Source organism: Ochlerotatus camptorhynchus, unplaced genomic scaffold, assembly GCF_037179485.1.
Source record: "Ochlerotatus camptorhynchus isolate MF236.1 unplaced genomic scaffold, CSIRO-AGI_Acam_v1.1 ptg000538l, whole genome shotgun sequence".
Taxonomy (NCBI): Eukaryota; Metazoa; Arthropoda; class Insecta; order Diptera; family Culicidae; genus Ochlerotatus; species Ochlerotatus camptorhynchus.
Window position 1 is genome coordinate 171336 of NW_027041021.1, and position 27090 is coordinate 198425.

The window sequence follows — 27090 nt, forward strand, 5'->3', positions numbered from 1 at the left end:
TCACTTCCTCTTTCAATTCGATCACACAAATATCGAGGCAGCAAACCGTTAACTACTTTAAAAATGAACACCATAGTTAAATTTACAATTCTTTGCTACACCGACAACCATTGTAACATAGAGGTAACTCTAAGACTAGAAGATCCCGAATAAACGAGCTCAACTTTTTGGCTCAGCTCTTGTACTATCTTCGGTCCCAAGCTAATCGATTCACCCCTCGAAACTTAGGAAAATCAAATAACCCCTTATTTTATCTGCCAATCTTTCATAGCGAATCAAAACAAACATTGCGTAGTACTAGAATTTTGACTAGAATAGGGTACGTTAACCGTTTGCTTGGGACCAATAGGCTAGTCAAGTAGTGAGCCAATTTAAAATTGTTAGTTTCGTATTGATTGTTGATTGTAAGGCGTTTAGCATCAAAATTGAGGAAATGAATCTATTACATCTTAAAAACAAACGCATTATTTTATCCTGCAAGTGCTGTAACCTCGATATTTGTGTTGCATTGGCCAAAAATAAAATGAAAGGGCAAACGTCTAGATGAGGAGAGATGATTGATTTGTATAGCTGTATTTTACTGGCAATAGTTAAATCGTTTTTCAGTCGACATGGAATTCCATACTTCTTGGCAATTTTCTTGATGACATTGTCAATGTGACAGTTGAACTTAAGTTTGTCATCAATAATCACGCCAAGATATATAATCTCCCGAACGTGATCAATAGTCTCATCATCAATTACAACAGAGACGTTCTCATTTACTTGATTCCGTGAAATTACCATAAATTTAGTTTTACTTGTACTCAATTTCAACTGCTTATACTTCAACCATCTACTTAGAGAACGCAAATCTTCATTCAAGTGTAAAACGGCTAGTTCACCAAGGGAAAAGTTCGCGATATTTCACGAAGTTCACCAAGGGAAAAGTTCGCGAGTCATAGTGAGTTTTGCGAACTTTTCCATCACTGATCTAAATCCTTAGCTACAACGAATAACACAGTATCATCTGCAAAAAGATTAATGTCGCAAAATCGTAGAACACGTGTCATGTCATTAATATACCTAATAAATAACAGGGGCCCTAATACACTTCACTAGGTCACTCCAAGGTTATTCCCCACGGGACTGGAAACAGAATCATTAAGAACAGTTCGTTGAGTTCTGTCAGACAAATAGCTTTCAAACCATTTATATGCAGTACTCGTAATTCCAAAGAGCTTGATTGATCTTAACAATAAGGGCCTAGAAATTGTTTCAAAACCGCGTTTTAGATCCAAAAAACAGCAACAATCGTATATTTACGCTCCAATTTACATTCCACTTCGCTAATACCAAATTCAATGCGGTATCACAAGAATGACCTTCCCGATATCCCGATTGTTCTGGTATCAACAAACTATTACTATTTAAATACTCCAACACGGAACCAAATTTTGTTCATTTAATTCAAAAATATATATGTTCATTATATAAAAATATAAATAGTTCAAAGTAAATTGAAAAAAAAAAAACGTTTCCAACAAAAATATGTTTGTTTGAATTAAATTCAAAAGCATGTTTATTTCAATAATACATATTTTGGGTAAACAATTTTCAGCGTGTCCTTTTTTCCTTGTTGTTTAAATTCGACAAACTTCCGAAAACGGGCTGCAAGCGGCGAAACCGAAGTAGATGTTCCGGAAAACCACGCAAGAAAGTGTTCCAAGCTCGACAAAACCGGTGAAACCCCACAATATCAACGTCACTTCGTCGTTTCTTATGCCGATCCCCATATCATCCTCACCTCAACCCGACGTCGAAAGAAAAACAGATAATCCCCCAACACCAAACGTAGAAAAAGGCCAGTATGAAAGACCAGTGTCAGAAACGACAAAACGACGCTAATATCACAAAAGTTTCACCGGTTTACTGAACTGGAACCCCCGGACACCCACTCCGACGGCCCCCCGGATTATGGACCTGGATCCCAAAACCCATCCACCCTTAATCGCACCGAAAATAGCAGGAATATAGATGCCCTGTCTGCCGATTTCCATTTATTTGTTATCTATTTTAAATATTTTGTTTTATCCCGCATTCAAATGCTACAATAATTTCAAAATATGTTTTTTTTTTATTTTTAACATGAAAAGCATGTTTAAAATAAACATATTTATTTTTGTTCACATATAGTTGTCAAATTAACCGAAAATATTTACGTTTATTTTCAACACGAATATTTTTTAAAATAAACGTAACAATATTTTTGTTTTAAACATTATTAACAATGGCTTCAAACATGGAATATGTTTGAAAACAACCTAGTTTATGTTTGTGGCCAGAACAAACAGAGTTTACGTTTAAATTCACCTCAAATATGTTTGTTTCGACAGTAAATTTTTCTGCGTGAACAGATGACCTTTCACAACAAATTCTTAAATTTTCTCTAAGCGGCGGCGGTGTTGTAGTGGTAAGCGTGATTGCCTCTCACCCCAGCAGGCCTGGGTTGAATCCCAGTCGGCGCCCTCGGGATGTTCTGAGGCATAACATCTCTGATCACGCCTTCCTTCTGAAGGGAAGTAAAGCCGTTGGTTCCCGGTTCATGAGTTTGATGGGTCGATAGGTAGGGTCCAGGTGTGGGAGCTGCCTCACTGGCGTCGGTAGCATTGGTGCTCAGCACGGAAAACAAGATCGACGGAAAAAAAAAAAAATTTCTCTAATATGTGCAACATGTTGATGGGACGAAACTCTTCGGCTTTAATCGTTCCTGCAACTTTTTGAATAGGAACCACTAGGGATTCCTTCCAAATTTGTGGCACATGTCCAGTCTGCAAAGATTCATAGTAATGTCCAGCAAAATGTGGCCAATGAAATGAAAGCAATCTTGAATAACTCTAGCATTACAATTATCTACTCCAGCCGATTTTCCTAATGAAAAAAAAAATAACTCTAGTTTCATCTAATGTAATTGGGTTGTACCAACCGGTGAACACTCGTGTTTATTTCAGTTACCGTGGGGAGGTAATTTGTGATTAGCCCCGGTCCCTTTTAAATTGTATCATTATTTATGTTCGGTCCTTATATTTGAAATGACTTTTCACATTCATCTAGTGATGGCCGATTTTCATTCGAATAATCGATTAATCGATTAACGAACCGAACAGTAAAATATTTGTAATCGGTTATATCATGCCGATATAAGCATTAACTTCTTCAGAGGATCATCACCGATCATTTCAAACAAGTTTAGCACTCTCATTGGTGAAAAAATGACAGGACAGCGAACAAAAAATAATCGATTAGTTGTTAATCGAGTAATTAAAAAATGGGACATCTCTGATTTTGATGTGATTGTTTTGATAAAAATGAGTGCAAAATTTAATCTCTATCGAGGGAGCAGCAAAACCACAAAATTACCTTGATTACCGGGGGGTATTCATTGGATGAAAGGGACCGTGAAAGAGGACACTAACATAGAAAGTTTTTCTTCCGACAGTTTCATCTTAGTATTCATCTTTGGTTGTACCATTTGTCCCTTTTCCGTTTAAGACGCAAAAGATCCAAATTGTACTTTTAACTAGTTGATTGGTACACGTTTTCAAAGCGTTATTAAGAACAGCTGTAGATTCACCTAAGTCACCGGCCGCGAATAGAAAATGCACGCTCCTCTCAACAAGATTCGAAACAGCTTCGAATATTACCTCCAGCACTTCAATTTTACAAAATTATCGTTATCGTTAACATGGTCTAAGACATTAATCACTAAGGTCTCATGATCGGTTATTTTCAAATCAGTATCCGTAACTGAACAAATGGAATAAAAATTGGAATAAACGTGGTCAATTAAAGTTCTACTGTGCCTGGAAATATGCGTATATTCATTTAACGTTTGCTTGCAACAATATATTTAACGTTTGCAGCAACAATATATCCCGGAATACTGTACTGATCAAAAGCTTCAGTTTCTACAATATGAGTTTCAGATAATGAAACTAAAAAAGGAGCTTTTTTCAACAATCTGACGTAATGCTACGTAGTTTGTTGACAACCCCGCAATATTCGAATACAAAAATCGAATTGATTCACATTCCTGGAACTTGGCTGCTATTTATTTATATATTTATGTAGTAGCTCCTGGCAGTATTCCTACTACTTACCATTAATGGTCGATTTCTTATCGGCGTAGTACAGCTGCTGTAACAGTTCTACCACTGGTACGTTATTCAACCTGCCATTTATTACCAGATTGGCAACACCACGCGTGTCTGATAATTGTATAGGTTCTCCAACGCCAGTTCTATCGACGAAGCTACGCAGACTGGAAAAGCGTTGCATTGCTTTTACTCCATCCAATAAAAACACTTTGAGAACTTTCGTATCAATCGCCTTGAACACTTTGTGTCCTTTTTCCATAATTTTCTCAGTGGTATTAAATAGCATGTGCAGAATGGGAATTCGGTTGATTGTATTCAGCCTCATAAGAACAGTTGGTGTATAGATGTTGGTAACGTGGACGGGTGATATAATGTAGTTTATGTTATTCCGACTAAGCGTATCTGAAAAGTTAATATAAAGGAAATCGTCACTCAGTTGAAACTATAAATAAATAGTGGTTCTACTTCAGCATGGATACTAACTTTCAAATATTTTTCCATTAAATACGATTTCTCTGGCGTTGACAATGACCGAGGTGACCGTCCTTGAAGATTGAATATCTCTTTTAGAGCGAGTACGCATGTTACGCCCTTGATTAGCATGAACTTTGACACTATTCATTTTTGTTGACTTGGTATGTAAGTTACCTCGAATTTTCAAATTCGATTGCATTGTATTCATTCGGTTTAGATAGAACAAGTCTTTTGATTGGGAGTGTGAAACAGCAAGACTGTCCTTGATAGCATTCCATTCACTCACCAACTCCTGCGGCGAATTGTCAATATTTCCTTCAACAACTATGGACTCGATTGTATTCGAATCAGCCACAAATACTTTGGATGCTAATGTAACTTGTCCGGTTGATTTGCATGTGCGAATTGTTTTCCCCAATTGATATTTTATTAAATCTATCCAGTTTTTGCGTATGTTTACCATATCCTTGATGCGCATTAGACATGTTTTCAGAGCATTAAAGTTAGACTGTTCACCTAAATTGAAGAATAGTGGAAACAATAAATGTTAAATCCTAATAAACGACAATAGAGCTTATTCTTAATTTCACGATACCCGAAGAGGAAAACATGCACTGTTAGTAATATATGAAACAACACCCTATGTGGAGTGAAACAATTTTAAAATCGGTAGAAATTATAATTCAAAGCTACCAAAAGGTGACAAGCAGGGTTGCTTCCACTCACTTGCTATTAAACACTGTTTTTCGGAATTATGAAATCATTAGACGATATAATGATATTTGGTACTCGTAAGTAACAAGAAAAGAGTGTAAATATATAAAAAATATGTGTTTGACTCATAAAACCTGTAAATTTCGCTTTCAGAGCGTCACAATCAGCGATCTTATGATTCACGAGCGTTCACTCAGAGTGAGCGCTCACGAATCGTTAATTTGCTGGTTGTGACGCACTGAAAGCAATGTTGACAGGTTTTATGTGTCAAACACATACTTCATGACCTCTCCTTGTAACTTACAAGTACTAATTATCATTATAACATTTCAGTGTCAACATTTCAAAGGGGCGTAATTGCTTTTGTAAACAATGACTTTAGCCGTCAATTTCACGCGAATGATATCTTACCTCTCCAAAATTACAATGCTAGCTGGTAGAGGAAACATTCCTCTACCTGGTGGTGTTATTATTTTTTTATGAGTGAGCTTTTATTTGCGAGAAATCTATGGCTAAAGCCATTGTTTACAAATGCAATTACGCCCCTTTGAAATGTTGGCACTGAATTAATGTTTTTTTTTTTTTAATTTGGGAAAACAATTTTTTTATAGCTAGTGAGTGGAAGTAACCCTGGTGACAAGTTTCTGCTATTGGACAAAAAAGTTAGGAGTTGTGTGGTTAGCGGCGTCACCTGTCGTTCAGGCGTAATGTGAGTGTCACGAAGCAAGGGTTCGATTTCCGGTCCACCCGGTGGAACTTTTCGGATCCCGAAAATTTCCCTACTTGTCTACTGGGTGTTGTGTCTTGTTCGTTGTCTAGTGTTAAGTGTTCAGTCTGTGCAACCTCTGGTTGAAGACAGTGTTAACAATTAACATTGTGATACTAAACAAACCGTAGGGGGAGGAGGGGCATAGTGAGCATCTCGTAGTTTGGCCCTGGATCTCTAGCTGCATGAAACAAATCAACTGGTAGTAGGTTCAATATCATTATGATATTGATCCTACCACCAATAAATTTTTTTTTTCCGAATGGCCGGAAGTCCAAGCTGGTGCACGGGATGCTCACTTTGCCCCACCTGTTCACTATGCCCCTCTTACCCCTACATCAAATCCAAATCATATGGTGTATTTATAATTAAAATCCAGTCAAGTGTGCAAGTTGGGTTTTTAAACGATGTTATAAGGTTTTAACCTAACACTATTTCGTTAACTTTCATTTGAATAATTTTGGATTTGCTTCTCATTAGGCAGGTATATTCCATGAAGAGGTAGTCCTACGACAAAATATTACTTGCAATGGATATCAGTAAAACAAGAAGATTCTGTACATTTAGAAATCGATTTGATTGTAATTATTGCTACGTATCGGCCCTTATTACCGATGTCACTTCACGGTGAAGTGACAACTTATCACTCACGGTGAAGTGATTCCCATTTGATTTACACGGCTAGTGGTAACTTCACTTCGTTTTCACCGTGCAGTGACACTCGTAATAAGGGCCAACAAGTTTTTTTTTAATTGGTGCACAGGTAAAAAGTTAGGTTACGCGACGCCACTGCAGTTAGTTATATGTGGAAAACGGTAATCTACCTGGACTGGGTGAGCTCCTTCCCTTGCTTAGTCGCACTTCGAAGATATCGATTAGCTTCGGGCCTTTACTGTACAGCAAATATAGATACAACTTCTCGGTGTTTCGGTCTTTGTGCAGAAGCACATTACTGACTTGAGGAGCGATCATCAGAGAAGTGTCGACTGCAGCACCGCGTGCATCAATGACAACATATGATGAAGCCATTTTAAGCAATGGTTGATTGTTGTAGAAATAAAGTGTTCTTTCCAGTGAAATAACTGCAATATTATGATCTGATGCCATGAGGTCGATGCTCCTCGGATCAAAGCTTACTTTGCTAACACGACGGAAAAGACTCTCACCATTCCATTTGTACAAAAAACATTTTCCTTAAAAAAAATCAGTTACTACTTATATAAAAGTCATTATAAAGCCCCTCTCACCTAGCGCAAGACAGCGCAGTATGTAAAACTGGTCTTCTATTTCATAGTGTGGCATGCGATCAAAATAGAAAAACATTTCTTGTGTTTTTATCAATTTAAACTGACTGTTGAGCATGAATATGTTATTTACTGATCGTTGGGGGTATTCAGCTAACCCCAATACAAGTAGAACGAGTTGGTTAGTACCACTAAATACTAACAGATCATCACATCGTGACATTTCCTTTACATCACGCAACGAGAAATGCATATTTAACCAACGGTAAACTCTGTAAAGGAAAAAATATATCAAATTATTGATTAAAACATTTTTTAAATGATCAATGTGTTTTCCCTTCATTTTGAGGAGTGTTTTTTTCCTCGGAGATCTTTAATTTTCTTTGCGGCTTTCCCATACAAAAGAAAGCTTTAGAAACAAATGCCCAAATTGAACCACATTAGTAATAAAAGGGTCTCATAGCCTAGTCAGTAAAGGCACGGTATTACCAAGCCGGAGGCGGCGGGTTCGATTCCCGGTCCGGTCGAGGGAATCTTTCGGGTTGGAAATTTTCTCGACTTCCCTGGGCATAGAGTATCATTGTGCTTACTTACCACACAATATACAAATTCATGCATTGGTATTGGTATTGGCATCGAAAGCTCTCAATTAATAACTGTGAAAGTGCATTTAGAACACTAAGTTGAGAGTACGCAATAATATGCACTAAGCAATAAGCTTGAAATGCGAATAAGAAGAAAGAAGAAGAAGTAATAAAATTAAGGAGAAAAGTGATGACTAGCCTGTCTGACATCGCCGAACTTAGTGGATGTCTATTTCGTATTTCAAGTGAGTTGAGGTACCTATACCGGACTTTGCGTAGAAGCTTGCTGAGCGACAAGTACCCAAAGTTACTGTCAGTTGGCGCTCCGTGAGGTATGAACGAAACCATCTCAAAAGCCTATCAAGCTTAGCGATCGCAATTTCGTGGTACAGCCGACAACCAATTCAAAAAGTTTTGATACAACACTCAGCGACATGATTCCCCGGTAGTTGTTTACGTAGCGTTTGCTTCCCTTTTATGAACAGGAAACATCCGCAGTCTTCCAGCAAGACGGAAAGATGCCGCTGGAAAGAAAGAGCTGGAATATGCGGCGCAGTGGATCTAAAAGACAAGTGATGTTCTTTTTAAGAACAATCGACGGAACACCATCGAGTACAGCCTTAGCTGAAGTCTTAAGTTTAGATGCTGCTGTAGAAATCGTATATGTAGTGGCGTCGACAATGCTAAGCGTTTGGTTGACTTAAGGAACATTACTGGCCGGGGAGGTAATGAGATTGGTGGAGAGTTGCTCGTCTTCAAACACACTAGCAAATTTGGATGAGAACAGGTTGTAAATGTCTTGTTGATTGCCAGCAGTTTCACCATTAAAAATCATGGAAGAGGGTAAGCCGACTTCCCTGCGTTGCTCATTTAGAAGTTCCAGAAGGATGTCGGGTGTGATTTTAGCCGCCATTGAATCCTCCTTTGATAGCGTTGAAAACAGAGACGACTTAACCGCTTATACTCGTGGTTGAGTCTGACATAGTAGCATTTCAGCGGCAGTGTGCGGAATTTAGTAAATCTTCTGAGAGCAGCCTTCTTAGTTCTTTTCAACGAGCGAAGATCTTTCGTCATCCACGGGACGCGAGAGTCGATATGAATGATCTTTTTGGAAACGTGCCTGTGACATGCCAAGACGTGAGAAAAGGTTTGTGCAGCAATGTTGACGTCTACAGGATCTAGAATATGCTCCCAATCTAGGCTAGACAGCACATGGACAATACTGCGATGGTCAGCTCTACGGAAGCATATGACACAGCGTTTGGAGTGCTGATGAAATCATGGACAATATTATTTTCGATCACGATAACTAAAGCACTTCCTTGACTAAAGGTTCGGGTGCCATGGAGAGGAAAGGAGGTATATCACGTGCACTCACAAAGCAGAGATCCAGGATGCGGTTGTTTTCATTCAACAGGCCATTGATTTGTGACAGAATTGCGGTACTATAACTGTCCAGGAGTTGGATGGTTCCTAAGTGGAAAGATGAACGCTCGTGATCAGGACAAAAGAAACCACTATGGGTTGGAGGGTTGGAGAATGCAGAATCGGATTGATTGAGCTCCTCTCAATCTCAATCGATATGATTCAAGATTTCTTTCGACAAACGGAAGTCAAATGGAGGATAGAAAAAGCAATGTATGTAATATTTGATGATGTCAATACACCAATAGCAATTTCCTGTTTCTATTATTTCATACAGAAAATGATTAATGAAAATGAAAATCTACTAGATAGAGTTGAATTGTACTCTAATAAAAAACATAAAAATAACAAATTTGCGGACGAAATTATCCTCCTATCTATAATTGAACAACATCGCATATCAGTGAATTGCGTTTTTTTTGCAGTTTATTATAAATTCCATAAAATAATAAACCGAAATTAAAATGAAATCTACCACCTTTCCACTTGAATATTACTTTAAAATCCAGTTACATTTACTTGAAAATTAACGTAGTTTTTAAGTGAAACCTATGTGTAGATCATCGGAACATTCGATGAAATTTACGTGAAAATCACTTGATTTCTATATGAATCACATGGAACAGATTTTCATTCCCAAAACACGTAATTTTCACCTGAAAAGTACTATGGAAAATATCTACGTACATTTTCAGGTGAATATTAAGTAAACCTTTATTGCAGTGTAGGGATCTCCAAGCAAATGTCACGAACACTAAACTACCGGTGGACTAATGGACGCATATTTGTCCAACTAGAGCAATTTTTAGTTCCATTTGGACATATATGAGTTAATTATTCATGTGAGCCAAATCGACTTGTATTTTTTTTTTTCTAGAGACACTGTTTTTATGTAATATTCCAAAAGTACATATCGAATGAGGTGGGTGAGTCAGTACTGGAAGTACTAAGAAATTTCTTTATTAAAAAATAAATAAACGATAAGCATATTAGGGTGCTAAAGAAATGTATGGGAAAAAAGAAACCATCTATTTTTTAAACGGCTCATATACAAAATGTTAATTGCCTCTAAAAAGAACCTATGCAAAATTTGGGCTCAATCGGACATGATAGGGGTGCGCTAAGTTTGAGTTTATTTCATATGAAAAATATCCCAAGGTATCACAAATGTTTTGATTTTTTTTTTGTCGAAAATCGGTACTTGGAAATCGAAAATCTGAGACACGGAAATCGAAAAAAAAAAGTTGTTTAAGTTTGACAAAATAAAATAAGTCGCGTTTGGTTTGAAGAAATACAATGATTCGGGTTTGTGTCGGGTTCGGGTTTGTAAAACATGAAACCCGACCATCACTAATAAACGGAAAAATTCTGAACAGTTTTCAACGTGTTTAGGTTGAGATCATACTTACGCAATTTTACCAGAACCCGATTCCAAATAACCAGTGATCAAGAATAAATTCGACATGCTCTGAACCAGGAATGATCTTGTAGAGCGGCCTGAGCGTCCAATTCTTTGGATGGATTTGGCAGTCGCTAAGCCTTTAGGATTGCTTGAGATTTGGTAAATTTGGAATCGATCCCGCAAGTATAAAGCGACAACTAGGAATCCCTTATTCTCTGTAGCCAGTAGCTCCTCAATCTGTAGTGAATAAACAATTGAAATGTAGTTTTTTGTGCATGGAATAAATACAATAAATGATCAGTTACCTCAAATTCCGTGACTTTTTCATTTACATCTATTACGGTTGCTATTGGTGCCAGGTTGAAGTTGTCTTCGGTAATAATGACGCGTGAAATCTGCTTTCCAATGAGAAGGTATGTGTCTCCATTACTTCTGGCGCGAGCAAACAATATGTTTGGATCGGTAATTGTGCTGTTTAAGTGCAACGTAAGTTGGCGTAATGTAAAATCATACTGCGACACATCTATTTCTGAAACGAAACAATTGGCAAATTATAAAGTTGGATTGAATGTGATATTATTTTTAATCTTGAGTTTCTCATATGCTAAATACATGCATTTTAAGACATTTATCATCAATCTTTAACCGTCGATTCCACTGCGTTCTAGCAAGAAGTACTGTCGACTTGTCTCGCGCTCCGTTGTTTTGGAAGTTTTCTCGCTATTCGCTGGTGTATATTATCAGTTTTTTCTCACTTAGTGTTTTCTGGCAAAGTCCCATGGGAAATTAATTTGAAAGTGAGTTTTTTTTTCTGAGAAGAAGTGTGTTTTTCGGCATCATTGGAAGAAAAGAATCATCTATGCGATTGGCAATTTGCAAACCAATTAGTGCATCATCGTTGCGTGGTCATGCATACCTGGTCACCTTTCATCATCATCATCGAGTGTGAGCACCCGTCTCAACATCGTTCATCCATCATCGTGTGTACAGCTGAGTACCGAGCCTCATCCAAGCATATCACAACGAAGATCACCCACGCTGCGCGTCGCTTCCCAGCCACCTGTGTAGACGCCTACACATATAACGCTCGGTGGTAGTAGTATAGGATTATCAGATAAGATTTTGTTTTTGTTTTGTTTCTTTTCCTCCCCATTAGTCAAATTTTCATTTTGTGTTTCTGTGTTTGTATTGTTTTCTGTGTACTGTGTCTATGCGAGTTAAGTGGTACAGCGTATTGCGCTCCCACTAGTACGACACAATGGAAGTTTTGTTAGAAGACGACATGGATGACCAATCATCTCAAAAATCTGATGATGTTCATCCCTGGATCGTCGTCTGAGTCTGTCAATGGGCAGGCTAAGAAAAGCTCCCGATCACGGGCCTATCCGAATGACTAGACTGGTCCATGGGTTGTCTACTTTCAGCCCAAAAACAAACCTTTGAATGTGGTACAAATTTTAAATGATTTGACGAAGCGATTCTCGGCCGTGACCGAAACCACGAAGGTTAGGCACAATAAACTTCGTGTGTCCGTCTCTAACCTGAAGAGGGTGTCGACTCAGTCGAAAAAAAAAAATTCCCTGACTTTCGAGTGGGTTTTCAGAAAAAATCCAGTTCACAAAATTCCTATATTTAAACCTAAGAAGGTACAACGTGATGTGCTTTATTATACTGTAGTGCAAATTATGGTTAGTTTAAAATGAGCAGCAGAGTAAGCTTTCGAAAATATCAAGAATAGCATACTCATGGCACGCACAACAGAACTTGATACTTGTTGGAACATGGACATCCCTAACGATCGCTACCAACACTGCTGAGCTCACTGGTAGCAGCTAAGCGGGATGAGCTCTTAAGGCACAATATGGTATACGTCAGAGAAGTACCTAGAGAATTTATCTCAATTACAGGTTTAATAACATATTTGTTTACCTGTTTATGTTTTGAGCCTCTGTTATGACATACACAATTCTATCCAGGTATACAACTAATAGAGGACAGAAAAAAGGCACATGAGTGGGTTTGTTGATTATTTGGGTATATTTGAGAGTATTTACTTATAAACTTGTTTCTTTTCCGCTGCGTCTAAATAGAAACGGGTAAGTCTGACAGCTACCATATTTGAGAATGAATTGTTTGTTTTTAAATATATATTCATGGAAAAACAGCTCGATGCTGGACATCACGACTAACATTTGAAAATGGCCCAAAATGTAGAAAATTATTATAATTATTTTTTTAAATTGCATTAACTTGAGAACGGCTGGACTTAGGAAAAAAGTTTATATATGCAAAGTTTTTGAAAATTATGCGTAGAATCCAAATAAATTATTATTTTACTAAAAAATATGCAATTTCACCAACTTGTAAAAACCAACAAAAATTTCAAAAATTATAGATTTTTTAAGAAAGTTACCAGCATACACTCTTCACCAAATATTAGGGCATTTTTTCAGTTTTCTTGAAAAAAAAAATTTATAAAGATCGAAGGGGGGGTGTTTTGAGAAAATCATCGTTTTACGTTTTTTAAATACTAATTTACTAAGTTTTTCTTTCAATGTATTTTTTTCCGCAAAGATAATTTAACTACCTAAAAATTTATCTCATATGCCATTTTGATCATATCAATAGTTTTCAAGTTATGATTTTTTGAAAAAAAAAAGTAATCCATTTTTTATACGCCCTTTTCAAAAGTTACCCTGGAGGAAAAAATCATATTTAAATGAAAAATGCAACCATTAGTAGCAGCGAACACGTGAGAAATGTTTCATTCAAATCGGAAACACTCATGTCCAACCGGTTTGCGTTTTGGGCTGGAAATGCTCAATATAAATTTTTCTATAACACTAGTTTACAAAACAACATAAAAAGTGTGAACTTTAGTGGTTGACCAACGTTTCTAATGCAAAATCCTACGATGAATTCAATGCCGTGGTCAGTAAAAATTAAAGTAGAGCCATTTTTGAGATATACAAAAATTTTGATTTTTTGAATTTTGGACAAAAGTACGATTACTAAAATGTCAATATCTTTGGAACTAGTGCACCAATTTTAAATCTTTTTTTTATGAAAATGAAGCTAAATAAATTTGCTATCGTTCACTAGAATACTATGTCTTAATTAAAAATTTAATTTTGAAGTCATTTAAAAATTTACAGCATTTTTTTTTTTCCTGCGAATTTTCCATAAAAATATTTTTAACGGAATAAAAAGATTCAAAAAATCATTCCATAATTTATTCTTAAAGTCCATTAAAAACTGGAGAAAATGAGCCTTTAATGGATGAAATCGGTTGGAAATTGTCGAAGTTATGAAATTTTTTGTAAAATCATGGAAATTGAATGTTCCAAGATTGGCCGTTGTCCCGCTCCTAGGTTCATGCACCACTTCCAGTAAGCCTTTCTGTGGACGTGTACGCATACAGTGCATTTCACTAACACTACCAGCTGTCACGCAAAATTAAATGGGATATTTTCAACAATATAATTTACGCTAGTGTTAGTGAGACCGCTCGGCGAGAACCTAACGCAACCAACTCAATTTGACAGCTTTCTTTCTTTAACATTGCTTAACGATGTATACGACAAAACGTGAATTCAAGTGTAAAAATGATCCTCAAAAGTTTTGTTACGCGTGTGGCAACTATATATTTACAAAATCGGTCAATTTCACTGCTTCGTTGCAAACTGCATACAGGCTTTATTTTAAAATTGATCCTGGAGACTTTGACGAACCGTGGATTCCAAAAGTATTATGTAGTTCGTGCAAAACGTGCTTGGCTAGGTGCCTAGGTGGATGTCAGGCGCAAGGTAAATTGATTTTTTGAATAACTTTCATATAAACAATTTATGTACAGCATGGTAGTGCTTTGTTCTTTCCTGATCGACATTATCTTACTTCATCTATTTTTGATAAGTGTTAATGTCTTACTTACTAACTCACTTATTTGTTATCTGTCAGTCGCTATTTGTCCTTTGACATGCCCACCATATGGCGTCGACCGTTTTGTCATGCAACGGATTGTTATTTCTGCTTGACAAAAGTTAAGCAACAAGGACGTCACAAAACAGTTGAGTATCCACAAGTGGCTTCTATGACAAAACCTGTTCCACATTCAAGTTCGGTCCCGTATCCTGTTTATCCAAAGCGGAAACGAGCGCCCTCTGTTGAATCGACCGTTACAAAAAGTGAGGAGGAATTCAAGGAGGAATGCGAGGAAGACTTCGAGGTGGAATTGGAAAGAAACCCAAAACTGTTTACACAATCCGAATTGCTGGCATCACGCTTGAAAGAACACAACATGCTGAGCAAGGAGGTCAAAATTTCTTGTCACAGGAATTGTCACAAGAAATTTGACAAATATTATTCTACAAAGGACAAGGCATGTTTTTGCCATGACGTAAACGGCTTGTTTGAAGAGTTTGGTGAGCCATATGATCCAGCTGAATGGCGTTTATTCATCGATAGCAGCAAGTTGAGCTTGAAAGCCGTTTTACTGCATCAAGGGAATGAGAAACCTTCTATTCCATTAGCTCATGCCGTTAAGGAAACGTATGAATCAATGGCTCTATTGCTCAATTTGATAAATTACAATCAACACAATTGGAAAATTTGTTCCGATCTTAAAGTGGTTGCCATGTTGACTGGATTGCAACAGGGATACACAAAATATATGTGTTTTTTTGTGTAAATGGGACAGTCGAGCTCGTAAGGAACACTACGTCCGAAAAGATTGGCCAAAACGGGATAATTTCACAATTGGTAAAGACAACGTTAAAAATGATCCTCTTGTGGTAAAAGAACGCATAATACTTCCACCACTACATATAAAACTTGGGCTATTCAAAAATTTCGTCAAAGCGTTGCAAAAAGAAGGGCCGGCATTCCAGTACTTGAAATCAGTATTTCCAAATTTATCTGACGCAAAGATAAAGGAAGGTGTATTTGTTGGCCCACAGATCAAAAAAAACTGCTCAATAATTCCGCATTAAATACAGTTTTGACACCAGATGAGGAAGAAGCGTGGAAATCGTTCCAGCGTGTTGTCATAACCTTTTTAGGAAATTTCAGAAGCCCAGATTATGAGGAAGCCGTCGATGAATTGCTCAAAAATTATGAGAAAATAGGTATAAATCAAAAATATTGTGTTTGTTACATAGAATTAATTTCAAATCCTTTTATTTCACTGAACACAGGTGTGAATATGTCTTTGAAGATACATTTCCTACATTCTCACATGGATTTTTCCCCGGAAAATCTTGGTGACGAGAGTGATGAGCACGGCGAACGTTTTCACCAACAAATGAAGATGATGGAACGTCGTTACCAAGGGTTTTGGGATGAAGCAATGATGGGTGACTATTGTTGGTTTCTGATTCGAGAAACAAGTTCAAAACATCGAAGACAAAGTCATTCGATTCTCAATCATTTTTAATAAAACCTAAATAAATTTCTTTTGTATCAACTCGGTTTTAAATCCTGATATGCCTTAATCAAATTGATATGTAGAGAAAAGAATCTCCCATGAAAACTTTACATGCGATTTGGATGCTTACAACGACACCTAGAAAAGGAACTCTAAAGCAACATTTTTAAGTGTTTAACAAAAATGCTCATAACTTCGACAATTTCCAACCGATTCCACCCATTAAAGGCTCATTTTCTCCGGTTTTGAATGGACTTTAAGAATAAATTATGGAATGATTTTTTGAATCTTTTTATCCCATTAAAAATGTTGATTAAAACAAGATTTTTATGGAAAATTCGCAGGAAAAATAAAAAAAAAATGCTGTAAATTTTTAAATGACTTCAAAATTAAATTTTTAATTAAGACATAATATTCTAGTGAACGATAGCAAATTTATTAAGCTTCATTTACATAAAAAAAGATTTAAAATTGGTGCACTAGTTCCAAAGATATTGACATTTTAGTAATCGTACTTTTGTCCAAAATTCAAAAAATCAAAATTTTTGTATATCTCAAAAATGGCTCTACTTTATTTTTTTCTGACCACGGCATTGAATTCAGCGTAGGATTTTGCATTGGAAATGATCATCACCTTACCGAGTTCAAAAATGCTGTAAACTAGTGTAATTTGGAAGTTCTCGAAATAATTTCTTATAATTCGGAAGAATTCCTGACCAATCTCATATGATGTAAGAATATTCAAATGGTTTTATTTCAAGATCATTTGAAGATCGTCTACATGGCTCCTGATCAATGCAAAATTTTGAAAATACATTTTTACAGACCAAAGATAATCAGAAGGACTCCCGATCACTCTGTTATGACCAGGGAATATATGGAGAACTCGGTTTCAATATCCGATCGTAGGTCTTTGTATCATTTATGATAATTCGAATGAATTATTTACCAAACTGACATTGTTGGATAGTATTCAACGGGTTTAAATCAAATTTTGATGATTTGAAAGTCTTCTATATGATTCCTGATCATTATTACATTTTGTAAATACATTCTTACTGACCAAAAATGTCCAGAACAATTTCTGTTTAATTTTATGGAAAAAGAATATAGGGGAAAAGTTGGCTTCGGCAATACCTTTACCTATTATCGTCAGGGGGGTAAACAACGTCCTTGGGAGCTCAATTTTAGCATGTGGATACATTGTGTTTCAGAGCAACTATTGGCCAAATTTGAGTGCTCTAGGAATTTTTTCCCCCATGACGATAATAGGTAAAGGTATTGCCGAAGAAAACTTTTCCCCTATATGGAGAGCTCGATTTCAATTGTTCTTTTAATCGAATGCTATATGATAATTCGGATGAATTCCTGATCACTTTGATATGATGAAGGAATATATGGAAAACTCGATTTGGATTTACGATCAGTCGTAGGCCTTTGATATTATGTATGATAATTCGGAAGAATTCCTGGTCAATTTGATATGGTCATGGAATAAGGAGAACTCGATTTCAATTTCTGGTTAGAAATAGTTTTTTTTTAAATAATTTCTGATAATTCGAAAGAATTCCTGATCAACCTGATTTGATTGAGATATATATGGAAACTCGGTTGCAATTGTTCTATTAGTCGAAGACCTTCAATATAATTTCTGATAATCCGGAAGAATTTCTGAACACTTTGATAGGGTACATAGGGTACACATTATGGTGAAATCGATTTCAATTTCCAATCAGTCATAGGGTTTCCATATAACTTCTGATAATTCGGTAGAATTTCGAAATAAATCCTGATCATCCTTGTATTTTGAAATACATTCGAACTGCCCGAAGATCTTCAGAAGGATTTCTGAAGAACTCAATTTCAATTTCCAATTAGTCATACGCGTTCGATATTAATTCTGATAATTTGGAAGAAATCCTGATCAATTTTATGTGATGAGGGAACATATGGAGATCTCGATTTCAATTTCCGATATAATTTCTTATTATTCGGAATAATTCCATGATCAATATGATATGATGAAGGAATTAATGGAGAATTTGATTTCTATTTCCAATCAATCGAAGGGTTTCCATATCACTTCTGATAGTTTGGAAGAATTTCTGACCATCCTTGTATTTTGAAATATATTCTAACTGCCTGAATGTCTTCGGTAGGATTTCTGATCAATTTGATATATTAATGGAATATATGGAGAACTCAATTTCAATTTCCGATTAGTCATACGTTTTATATATAATTTCTGATTATTCGGAAGAATTAATGATCAATTTGATGTGATGATGGAATATGCAGAATTCGATTTCAATTTCCGATAAGTCGTAGGTCTTCGATAGATAAGATAAGATTTTGAAGAACTCCTGTTCAGTTTGATTTGATGAAAGAATATATGGAGATCTCAATTTCAATTTCCGATCCGTCGTAGGTCTTCGATATAATGTTTGACATTTCGGAAGAATTCCTGATCAATTTGATATGATAAGCGAACTATCGAAAAAGGACACGTGGACCTACGAACATGTGATCCGGTAGCAAAGGAACAAAAAAATGTGGCAACGTGGTAAAACAAATGCGTAATTGCTGATTGCTTCTTTACTATGCCCGTGACGAATTTACAGCGAGAATGTTTGGCGCATGGTTTGGAAATTGAAAAACTATGCTACAAATTTTCGAGAATCATATGTTTATGTATACCATCATGTTGTGCATAGTCTGCAGAATGTCTTGGTATAAAAATATGGTATACTTTTTCTTGGGAAATTCCCGGGAAAACATAGGCGCAAGATTGCATTTCCTTGCGCGCACATATACACTGACGGGAGAAATAGCCAGTAATATCAAACACCCCACGTGCATATTCTCTTTGGGTGGAAATGCCACTTTCCCGGAAAAAGCACACCACTTGAAGTTGAATGCACTTTTCCACCCAAATTTTACACCACTAAGAAAACAAAATCCTTGGCTACAATCGGACGGGATTTGTTTCCCGATATTCGCTTTCCTTCCCAGGATTTTCGGGACGCTTCCTGGAAAACCACCCAAATCACAGACAAACGGCTCAAAATGTCCGAACGATGGCCTTAAGTTCAGAGGACTTCCCAAGAGTATTGAAGACTTCTCTGAAGCTCGGAAAAAATCCATAAGTGTCATAGGATTATCCTTCAAGCAATGCCTAAAAATCGTAGAAGTTACATTTAATATGTAGAAAATTCTGTAAAATTCGTAGTTATTCCCCAAAGATTAAAGAACTTCCCTGAAGCTCGTAAAACTTCTCTGAAATTTGCAGAACTTCTCTGAAGGTTCGGAGAGATTTCCTGACCGTCGTAGGTCATCACAGTAGTTCACAGGATTTTCCTGAAACTTGTAAGACTTTCCCGAATTTTGTAGAACTTGCATGAAGTTCGAAGGCCTTATCTGAAGTTATTAGAAATAGAACTTTTTTATTTACCATGTTGAACAGGTACTTCAAAGTAGTTACGCGTCGGCACTGCTTAAGTCTGCTATCAATTAAGGTTCAATTTACTTTGATGCTTTTTGGAAAATTTCAAAAGCAGTTTTTTCCGACGCATTTTTTCTGATTGCAAACAGCTCGCACTATTCGATTCCTTTTGACATTTTACACAAAATGACGCGAGCTTTTTGCAATCTAAAATAATGTATCGAAAAAAACTGCTATTGAATTTTTAAAAATGCATCAAAGTAAATTGAACTTTAAGCACAAATCATACATGCAATTGATTCGAGAAAAAAATTAAATTAAAAATAAATACAAAATATATTTACTAAACTCTCAGGGTAAATTTTGTTCATCAATGTTTAGTTGTGTGAGAGATTTACCTTGAACAAAATGGTTAGTTTTGACCTGATTATAAAAAGAAATTTTGACATGCATAAAATTTAAAACCTATTTAAATTATACAAACAAGATTATTTTCCTGGTGGACTTATGAAATTCCTGGTTTTTTCCCGGTTTTTCCTGGTGAAAATAAATTCCTTTTTCCCGGTTTTCCTGGTTCACTTGATCAAGAGTCAATTTATGGGTAGTCCCGTTTTCTTCCAAAAATGCGTACTTTATTCACCGACAAACCGACATGAATGATCATACAAATTAGAAATAAATTTCTGATCAAAGCACAAAACTGGCATCTGCCGCCGTGTTCGCGAAAAATATGTATGCTAGCCACGATAGATATTTCTATTACGCGTACAAAATGTATGAGTTGGTTCGTGTCTAATCTATTTCGGATACATTATTTTTATCTAGATAAAACATTTCTATGGTTTCGACAGATGGGATCGCTGCACATTTGAATCGACCGTTATGTATTCTTGATCAAGAGTTAAGTTTATGTTTCCTGTCGGTTTGTCGGTGCTTTATTGGCAATCTAGCGATAGCATAAAGCGCCACTTGTGGCAAATAGGAGAACTAGAAAACTGATGATGGTATCATAATTTTGCACGGCGAGGTATGGGAGAATGTTTTAAAAACGATTTTATTTAACGAATAAAGTATTTTCTATAAATTTGGTTGTGCTTACAAGGTTAGAAAAATTCAGATCTAAAAATCTAAACTAAAATTAAGAAAAAAACATAAAATTTTAAAATTATACGTCTATTGGATACCTTTTGAGGTTTCTTCCCCCGTAGCAGCTTTCGGATAATAAATGCTTTTCATGATTTCTTTCCTATACCTCAACGCACGGAAAGACGAAACAACTCAAAATCGAGATCGAAAGTACTTAAAAATAAGTACTTCCACAACACTACTGTTTTGGGTATAATTTTGTTCTCATTGATGAGTACTTTTAACGTAAGCGTGAAGTGTTACGATAACGTCTCACTGTACATTAATTGTACTCAAGCAGCAGTCTTGAGAGAGCTCTTATTTTTGAGGATTCTTTATTTCGATTTTAAATTGTTTCGTTCCCCGTGCTTTGAAAGTATCCAAAATCGAGTGTTGCGATGGCACTTCGTTTTGGATGAAAAATCTCATCATGCGCCATGTTTATTTCGGTTTCACTTTGTCATCTGGCAAGCAAAAGATTAATAGTTTATTTTATTGTTCCGGTGATTGATGGAAATATACCGCGTCACAGTTCCACCTGAGGCAGCACCGTGGAGATCTGGTATTCAATTCCTTTCACTCAACACCTACATTGGACAGCTAGATAGGTTTGTTACGTTTAGTGAATTTTCTATGCAAATACCTAACGTAAAATTCATTTCATGATTCTGATCATGTGCAATCGCGATTTCAACATCCTGGAAAAGATTAATCAGGAGATGGTATCTAAACTTTAGTATTGCGTTAGCCGATCTCAAGGACAACTAGTTTTACGTCAGGAAGTGCCTTTCTCACCATCACCACACTATCAATGTCGATGTTGGTCAGCGAGAACGATTTTTTTTATTTGTTTAAATCTGTTTGATTGCTCATAAGTATAAATAAAAGTTTTATGTTTGCTTATAAATGCTTAACACAAACATTGAAAAATAAAATAAAACGCAATTAATGAATCAGTTTTAACAACAAAATTTGCTGAAATAAACACCCCGTTTTAAGTAATTTTTGCCCAATAATCAGTATTATTAAAACAGTTACATTTTACCCAAAAGGGTGTCTTCGCAAAATACTTGAAATTGGATACTTCGCTGATAACTCAATTTTGACTGGTTGCACTTAGGTGTCAAGATGAGTGCAAAAGACTTGATTTTGAGTTGTTTCGTCTTTCCGTGCGTGCAAAATTTTAAGAACATAATCATTTTTCTATTTCTCCTATTCGCCACGAGTGCTATCGTTAGATCGCCAATAGTCATAAAAGAGTTTTTTGCGATAACCGTGCAGGGCAATTGGCAAATCAAAGTTGGCACTCGTGGAGAATAGACGAACTATAAAAGTGATGATGGTTTTAAAAATTTTCCACGGAGAGCTATACGAGTGCAATCTTAAAATGCTTTTATTTTAAAAATGGAGCATTGTATTTAAATCTGGTTGTTGCTACAGTTGTAGAAAAGCTGAAATCTATGCATACACCTAAAAATCTGAAAAGAAATTATTTTTTCTATATTATATATCTATTGAGTAGTCCTTAAGTTTTCTCCTAACGTAGCATTAACCAGATTTAAATAAAATGCTCCATTTGCAAAATAAAGGCATTTTAAGATTGAACTCGTATACCTCACCGTGTAAAATTTTGAAACCATCATCACTTTCATAGTTCATCTATTCTCCACGAGTGCCAACTTTGATTTGCCAATAGGCTTTTTAATGCACCACCAACGTAGAGTGCGCCACGCGAGTTCGAGAAGAAACGTCAACTCTGGAGGAGGAGGAGTGGCTATTACACTAAGGAGAAACATCTGCTGTCGACTGATGCCCAGCTTTCAGCTGAAGATCATCGAAGACGTAGGGGTGGAAGTTTCTACTCCTATCGGCCCCATCACCATCGTCGCGACTTACTGCCCCAAACAAGTCAACATCAGGGACGGATCGGCAGCAGATCTGCGACGAGATATTATCAAGCTAACACGACGACGGGAAAACTTTATCATCGCTGGCGACCTGAACGCCAAACATCAAGCTTGGGGCAACAATCGGCGCAATCAAAACGGCACCATCCTGAACAACGACCTGCAGGAAGCGCAGTACAACATCTTGAGTCCGGAAACTCCCACCCGATTGAGTCGGTCCGGTGTTCACGCTACCATCGATATCTTCATCAGCAACATGGGCAAAAACATCGCTCAACCTATCACCTATCAGGAACTCAGCTCGGACCACTACCCGGTGGTGGCCGAAGTTGGATCCTCGGTAAACCGATTCGAAGCTTCCCGGCGCAACTACCATCGAGTCAACTGGGCGCAATATCAACACTGCGTCGACACAACCATCGACTACGATGTCCAACCGGGGACGTCGGTAGATGTTGACCGGTGTCTACAAACCATCCAGGAGGCGATTTCCCGGGCCAGGGAACAACACGTGCCAGTATCCAGACAGGTGAGTAACACTCTGAACCTTGACAGCCCTACCAAAGATCTCATTAGACTCCGTAATACCATTCGTAGGCAGTACCAGCGTAATGGCCTGCCTAACTTGAAGACCAATTGTAATCGATTAACAAAGATCATTCAGGCCAGGTTGGTGGATCTCAGAAATAACGATTTTGCTAGTTAGATCCGCTCTCTCCCAGATTGTGCTAAGCCCTTCTGGAAACTTACAAAAATTCTTAAAAACCAACAAGCCTAGGCCCATTCCCCCACTGACCCCACTGGATCGTCCCGGCGATCCAGTGGTTTATCTGATAGCTCCTGAAGAGAAGGCTACCGCGATAGGTCAACACTTCGTCAGCTCCCATAATCTCGGACAAAACATCGTCAGCCCTCATGAATCTGAGGTAGCTGAAAATGCAACCAATCTTCTTCAGATTCCTAACATTTTTCCAGAGGAATCCGAGATTACGGTTGACGAACTGTTGGCCTATACCAAATCATCTAAAAACATGAAGGCCCCAGGTTTTGACAACATCCTGAATCTGGAACTCAAACACTTGAGTTCCAGATTCTACAACCATCTGGCACTGATTTTTAATCAGTGCCTCAGACTTGGCTACTTCCCCTTGTGTTGGAAGTCAGCTAAAGTCATACCCATTCGGAAACCTGGGAAGGATCCGTCCTCTCCTTCAAGTTATCGACCAATCAGCCTTCTCTCAGGGTTATCAAAACTGTTCGAAAGAGCACTGTACGACCGGCTCCTAACATCTGCCGATGAAAACAACTTGTTACTCGAGGAACAGTTTGGTTTTCGGAAAGGTCGTTCGACCGTCCACCAGCTGACTCGAGTAACAAACATTCTCAGACGGAACAAGTCTGTTTCAAAAACATCTGCCATGGCGTTGTTAGACGTTGAAAAAGCATTCGACAATGTCTGGCATGATGGCCTGGTGTTCAAATTGCAGCAGTACGATCTTCCAATCTTCCTAGTGAAGATCATAAACAACTATCTATCAGACAGGACGTTCCGAGTCTCTCTGAATGGAATCTCATCGGATGCTTTCAACATCGGTGCCGGGGTTCCACAAGGAAGCATTCTTGGCCCCATCCTATTCAACCTGTTCACCTCCGATATGCCGGCTCTCCCTGATGGTGGATCGTTGTCTCTGTTCGCAGATGACACATCCATCGTCTACAAGGGTAGGGTCATCGGAGCTCTGACTGCCAAACTTCAGAGAGGCCTGGACGTCCTGTCTGAATATTTCAACAGCTGGAAGATCCGTATCAACGCGGCAAAGACCCAGGTCATTATCTTTCCACACTCTAAATCTCCTAGACTTGTTCCGTCGGAGAATAACAAGATCTGCCTGAACGGCACAGTGGTGGAATGGTCCAAAGAGATCGTGTATCTAGGGCTAACACTAGACAGCAAGCTTCTTTTCAGGGAGCACGTTGACAAAACCAAAACCAAGTGCAACATCTTGATAAGATCGTTGTATCCACTTATCAACAGGAAGTCAACCCTGTCCCTGAAAAATAAGCTTGCTGTCTACAAACAAATCATCCTTCCTGTAATCGAGTACGGTATGCCAATCTGGGAGAGTTGCGCAAAATGCCATCACCTTAAACTCCAAAGGATCCAGAACAAGATCCTTAGGATGGTCCTAAACAGTCCCCCGCGGACTAGAAATTCTGAGATCCACTTCCTGGCTGGAATTCAAACATTAGAAGAACGGAGAGTATTCATCCTGGAAAGGTTCAGAGACACCTGTCTGAGATCAAATCATCAGATCATACGTGATCTAGCACGTTAGGTTAAGTTATACTCGTAGTTAGGTAGGTTCGAGGGTAGGTTATCACTTTTTTTCAATTCAAATAAAACACATCCCCAAAGGGATATTCTGTAAACTAGTTGAAAAACGCAAATATTAAATTAGAATATCAAATTAAACAAAGATGAAGAGCCAAGTAGGCTAATCAATTAAAATGATAAATCAATGTACATACCATAATCAACAGAAATAAACATAATTTTACTACTAGTTCTACGTCATTCTCTGCTTGTTCGTCAAGCAGTACAGTCAGTATTTGCTCGCTCTGTCGAGTTGTTCGATAATTTATTCCAAACGTTTATTCGCGTTGTCAGTAGTGTCGGTCGCATCGTGCAGGCTCCGTGAGAAAGCGGAGAGGAACAGTGGAAAGTGTAGCACGAGTTTAAATATTTTAAATAGGTACGGTACTCTTCCCACCGACGTTGGGAGACCACCTCCGTTACGGTGAAGCGATCCAAGAAGAGGAAGAAAAACCAAGACCAGTCCGATGGTGCGAGTGGACGTGATGACGTCACAGCAACGAACGCCAGCGACATCGGTGATTTCGGCGACGCCATCGACAACGAAAATTCTGCCGTCCCGAGTGCGGCAAAAGTGAAGCTACAACCATTGGTAGTGAAAAATGCTCATCTTAATGAGCTCATCGCGGATCTAGCGACGCTGGGCGTTAAAGCCGAATACAAGTTGGACAGAGTCGGCACCAAGGTGGTGCTCCGTACCAAAGCGGAGTATTACTTGGTCGTCACCCACCTGAGGACTTCCAAGGCGAAATACTTCACCCACGACATTCCCGGTGAGAAACCATTCAAGAAACCATCCTTGGTGGTGCTCACCAAGGTTCCGACAGACAGTGCTCCAAACGCATCCGAAATCAGGCGGCAACTAACTTCAAACAGGACGCAAGAAGGACAAAGTCCCGGCATTTCGGACGGAGGATTTCCCGCCTCTTCGTGCTGCTCAGCAAAGGCAAGCGAATTCGCGGGTGCATTCCGCTCAAGCAACTTCTGGTGATTCTGCTGGCCAAAGCTCTCCATCCCCCTCTGGATTCTGGAGACAACCACTAGCGCAAAACAACAACCCCGATCTGTTATCAGCGGATGAACTGATGGAAATTTTCGTCAACATGACCGGTGCTCTACGTAAGTGCCGCAATAAGCCCGAACAGATCCAAGTGCTCGGTACGTTCATCATCCAGTATGGTGTCTAAACCGCTAACCATCGCTACCTGGAACGCTTGCTCTGTAAGAGCAAAACAGATTGAGCTTGCCGACTTCCTCCGCAAGCATAGCATCGACGTGGTTCTTCTAACCGAGACCCACCTAAAGTCCGGTGACAGCTTCTGGTTGCCTGACCACAACATTATCCGGCTTGATCGCACCAGCTCCAGGGGGGGGGGTGTAGCGGTCATCGTCAGAAAGGGAATCAAGTTTTGCACTCTGCCCCACATCCGCACTTCTATCATCGAGGCCATTAGTGTGGAGGTGGAATCGCCAACTGGAAACGTCCGGTTCATCGTTGTTTACTGCCCACGCCAGTGTACCACAAGCAACGGATTAGGAATCCAGAAGGACCTGACCGCCATCACCCGTACTAGCTCCCGATTCATCGTTGGGGGCGACCTGAACGCCCGCCATGAAGCTTGGCGGAACTACCAGAGGAACCGGAACGGATGTCTATTGTTCGACCACGCGCAACATGGACTATACACTGTGCAGTTTCCGGCGAACCAACTTTCATCTCTCCGGCGGGAAATCCCTCCACGCTGGACTTTTTCCAGTCAAACATCGGACTATCCAAGCCGGAGGCGCACAACGATCTCAGCTCCGACCACCAACCGGTGGTGACTGAAGTCGGTGTCAACGTGGTTCCTGCTAGAAGCTGCCTGCGCAAAGACTACCACCATGTCAACTGGGTGCAGTACGGACGAATGGTGGACAGCAACATCGATGAAAATCCACTGCTCAACACCGTAGATGACATCGACCGGACGATGGAAGGACTCCAACAGGCCATATCCATGGCTGACGAGGCATACGTTCGACAAGTTCCTGTGAGGGGTAAGTTTGTTGCTATTGATTCCCACACCCAATTACTG

The 27090-nt window shown here is 38.3% G+C and overlaps 1 protein-coding gene across 2 annotated transcripts in view; it reads right to left on the reverse strand.

Moving 5' to 3' along the window:
• Nucleotides 1-27090, reverse strand: part of LOC135713118 (uncharacterized) — a 97147-nt gene that overhangs the window by 66001 nt on the left and 4056 nt on the right. The window contains exons 3-8 of one of the 2 annotated variants that reach the window (XM_065236229.1): nt 11051-11268; nt 10753-10982; nt 7338-7606; nt 6915-7283; nt 4620-5126; nt 4140-4538 (exon numbers count right to left, since the gene is read on the reverse strand). In XM_065236229.1, coding sequence (XP_065092301.1) covers nt 4140-4538; nt 4620-5126; nt 6915-7283; nt 7338-7606; nt 10753-10982; nt 11051-11268 — 1992 coding nt within the window. Of the gene's footprint in view, nt 1-4139; nt 4539-4619; nt 5127-6914; nt 7284-7337; nt 7607-10752; nt 10983-11050; nt 11275-27090 lie in introns of both variants that reach the window. The other variant, XM_065236228.1, reaches the window with a different exon arrangement.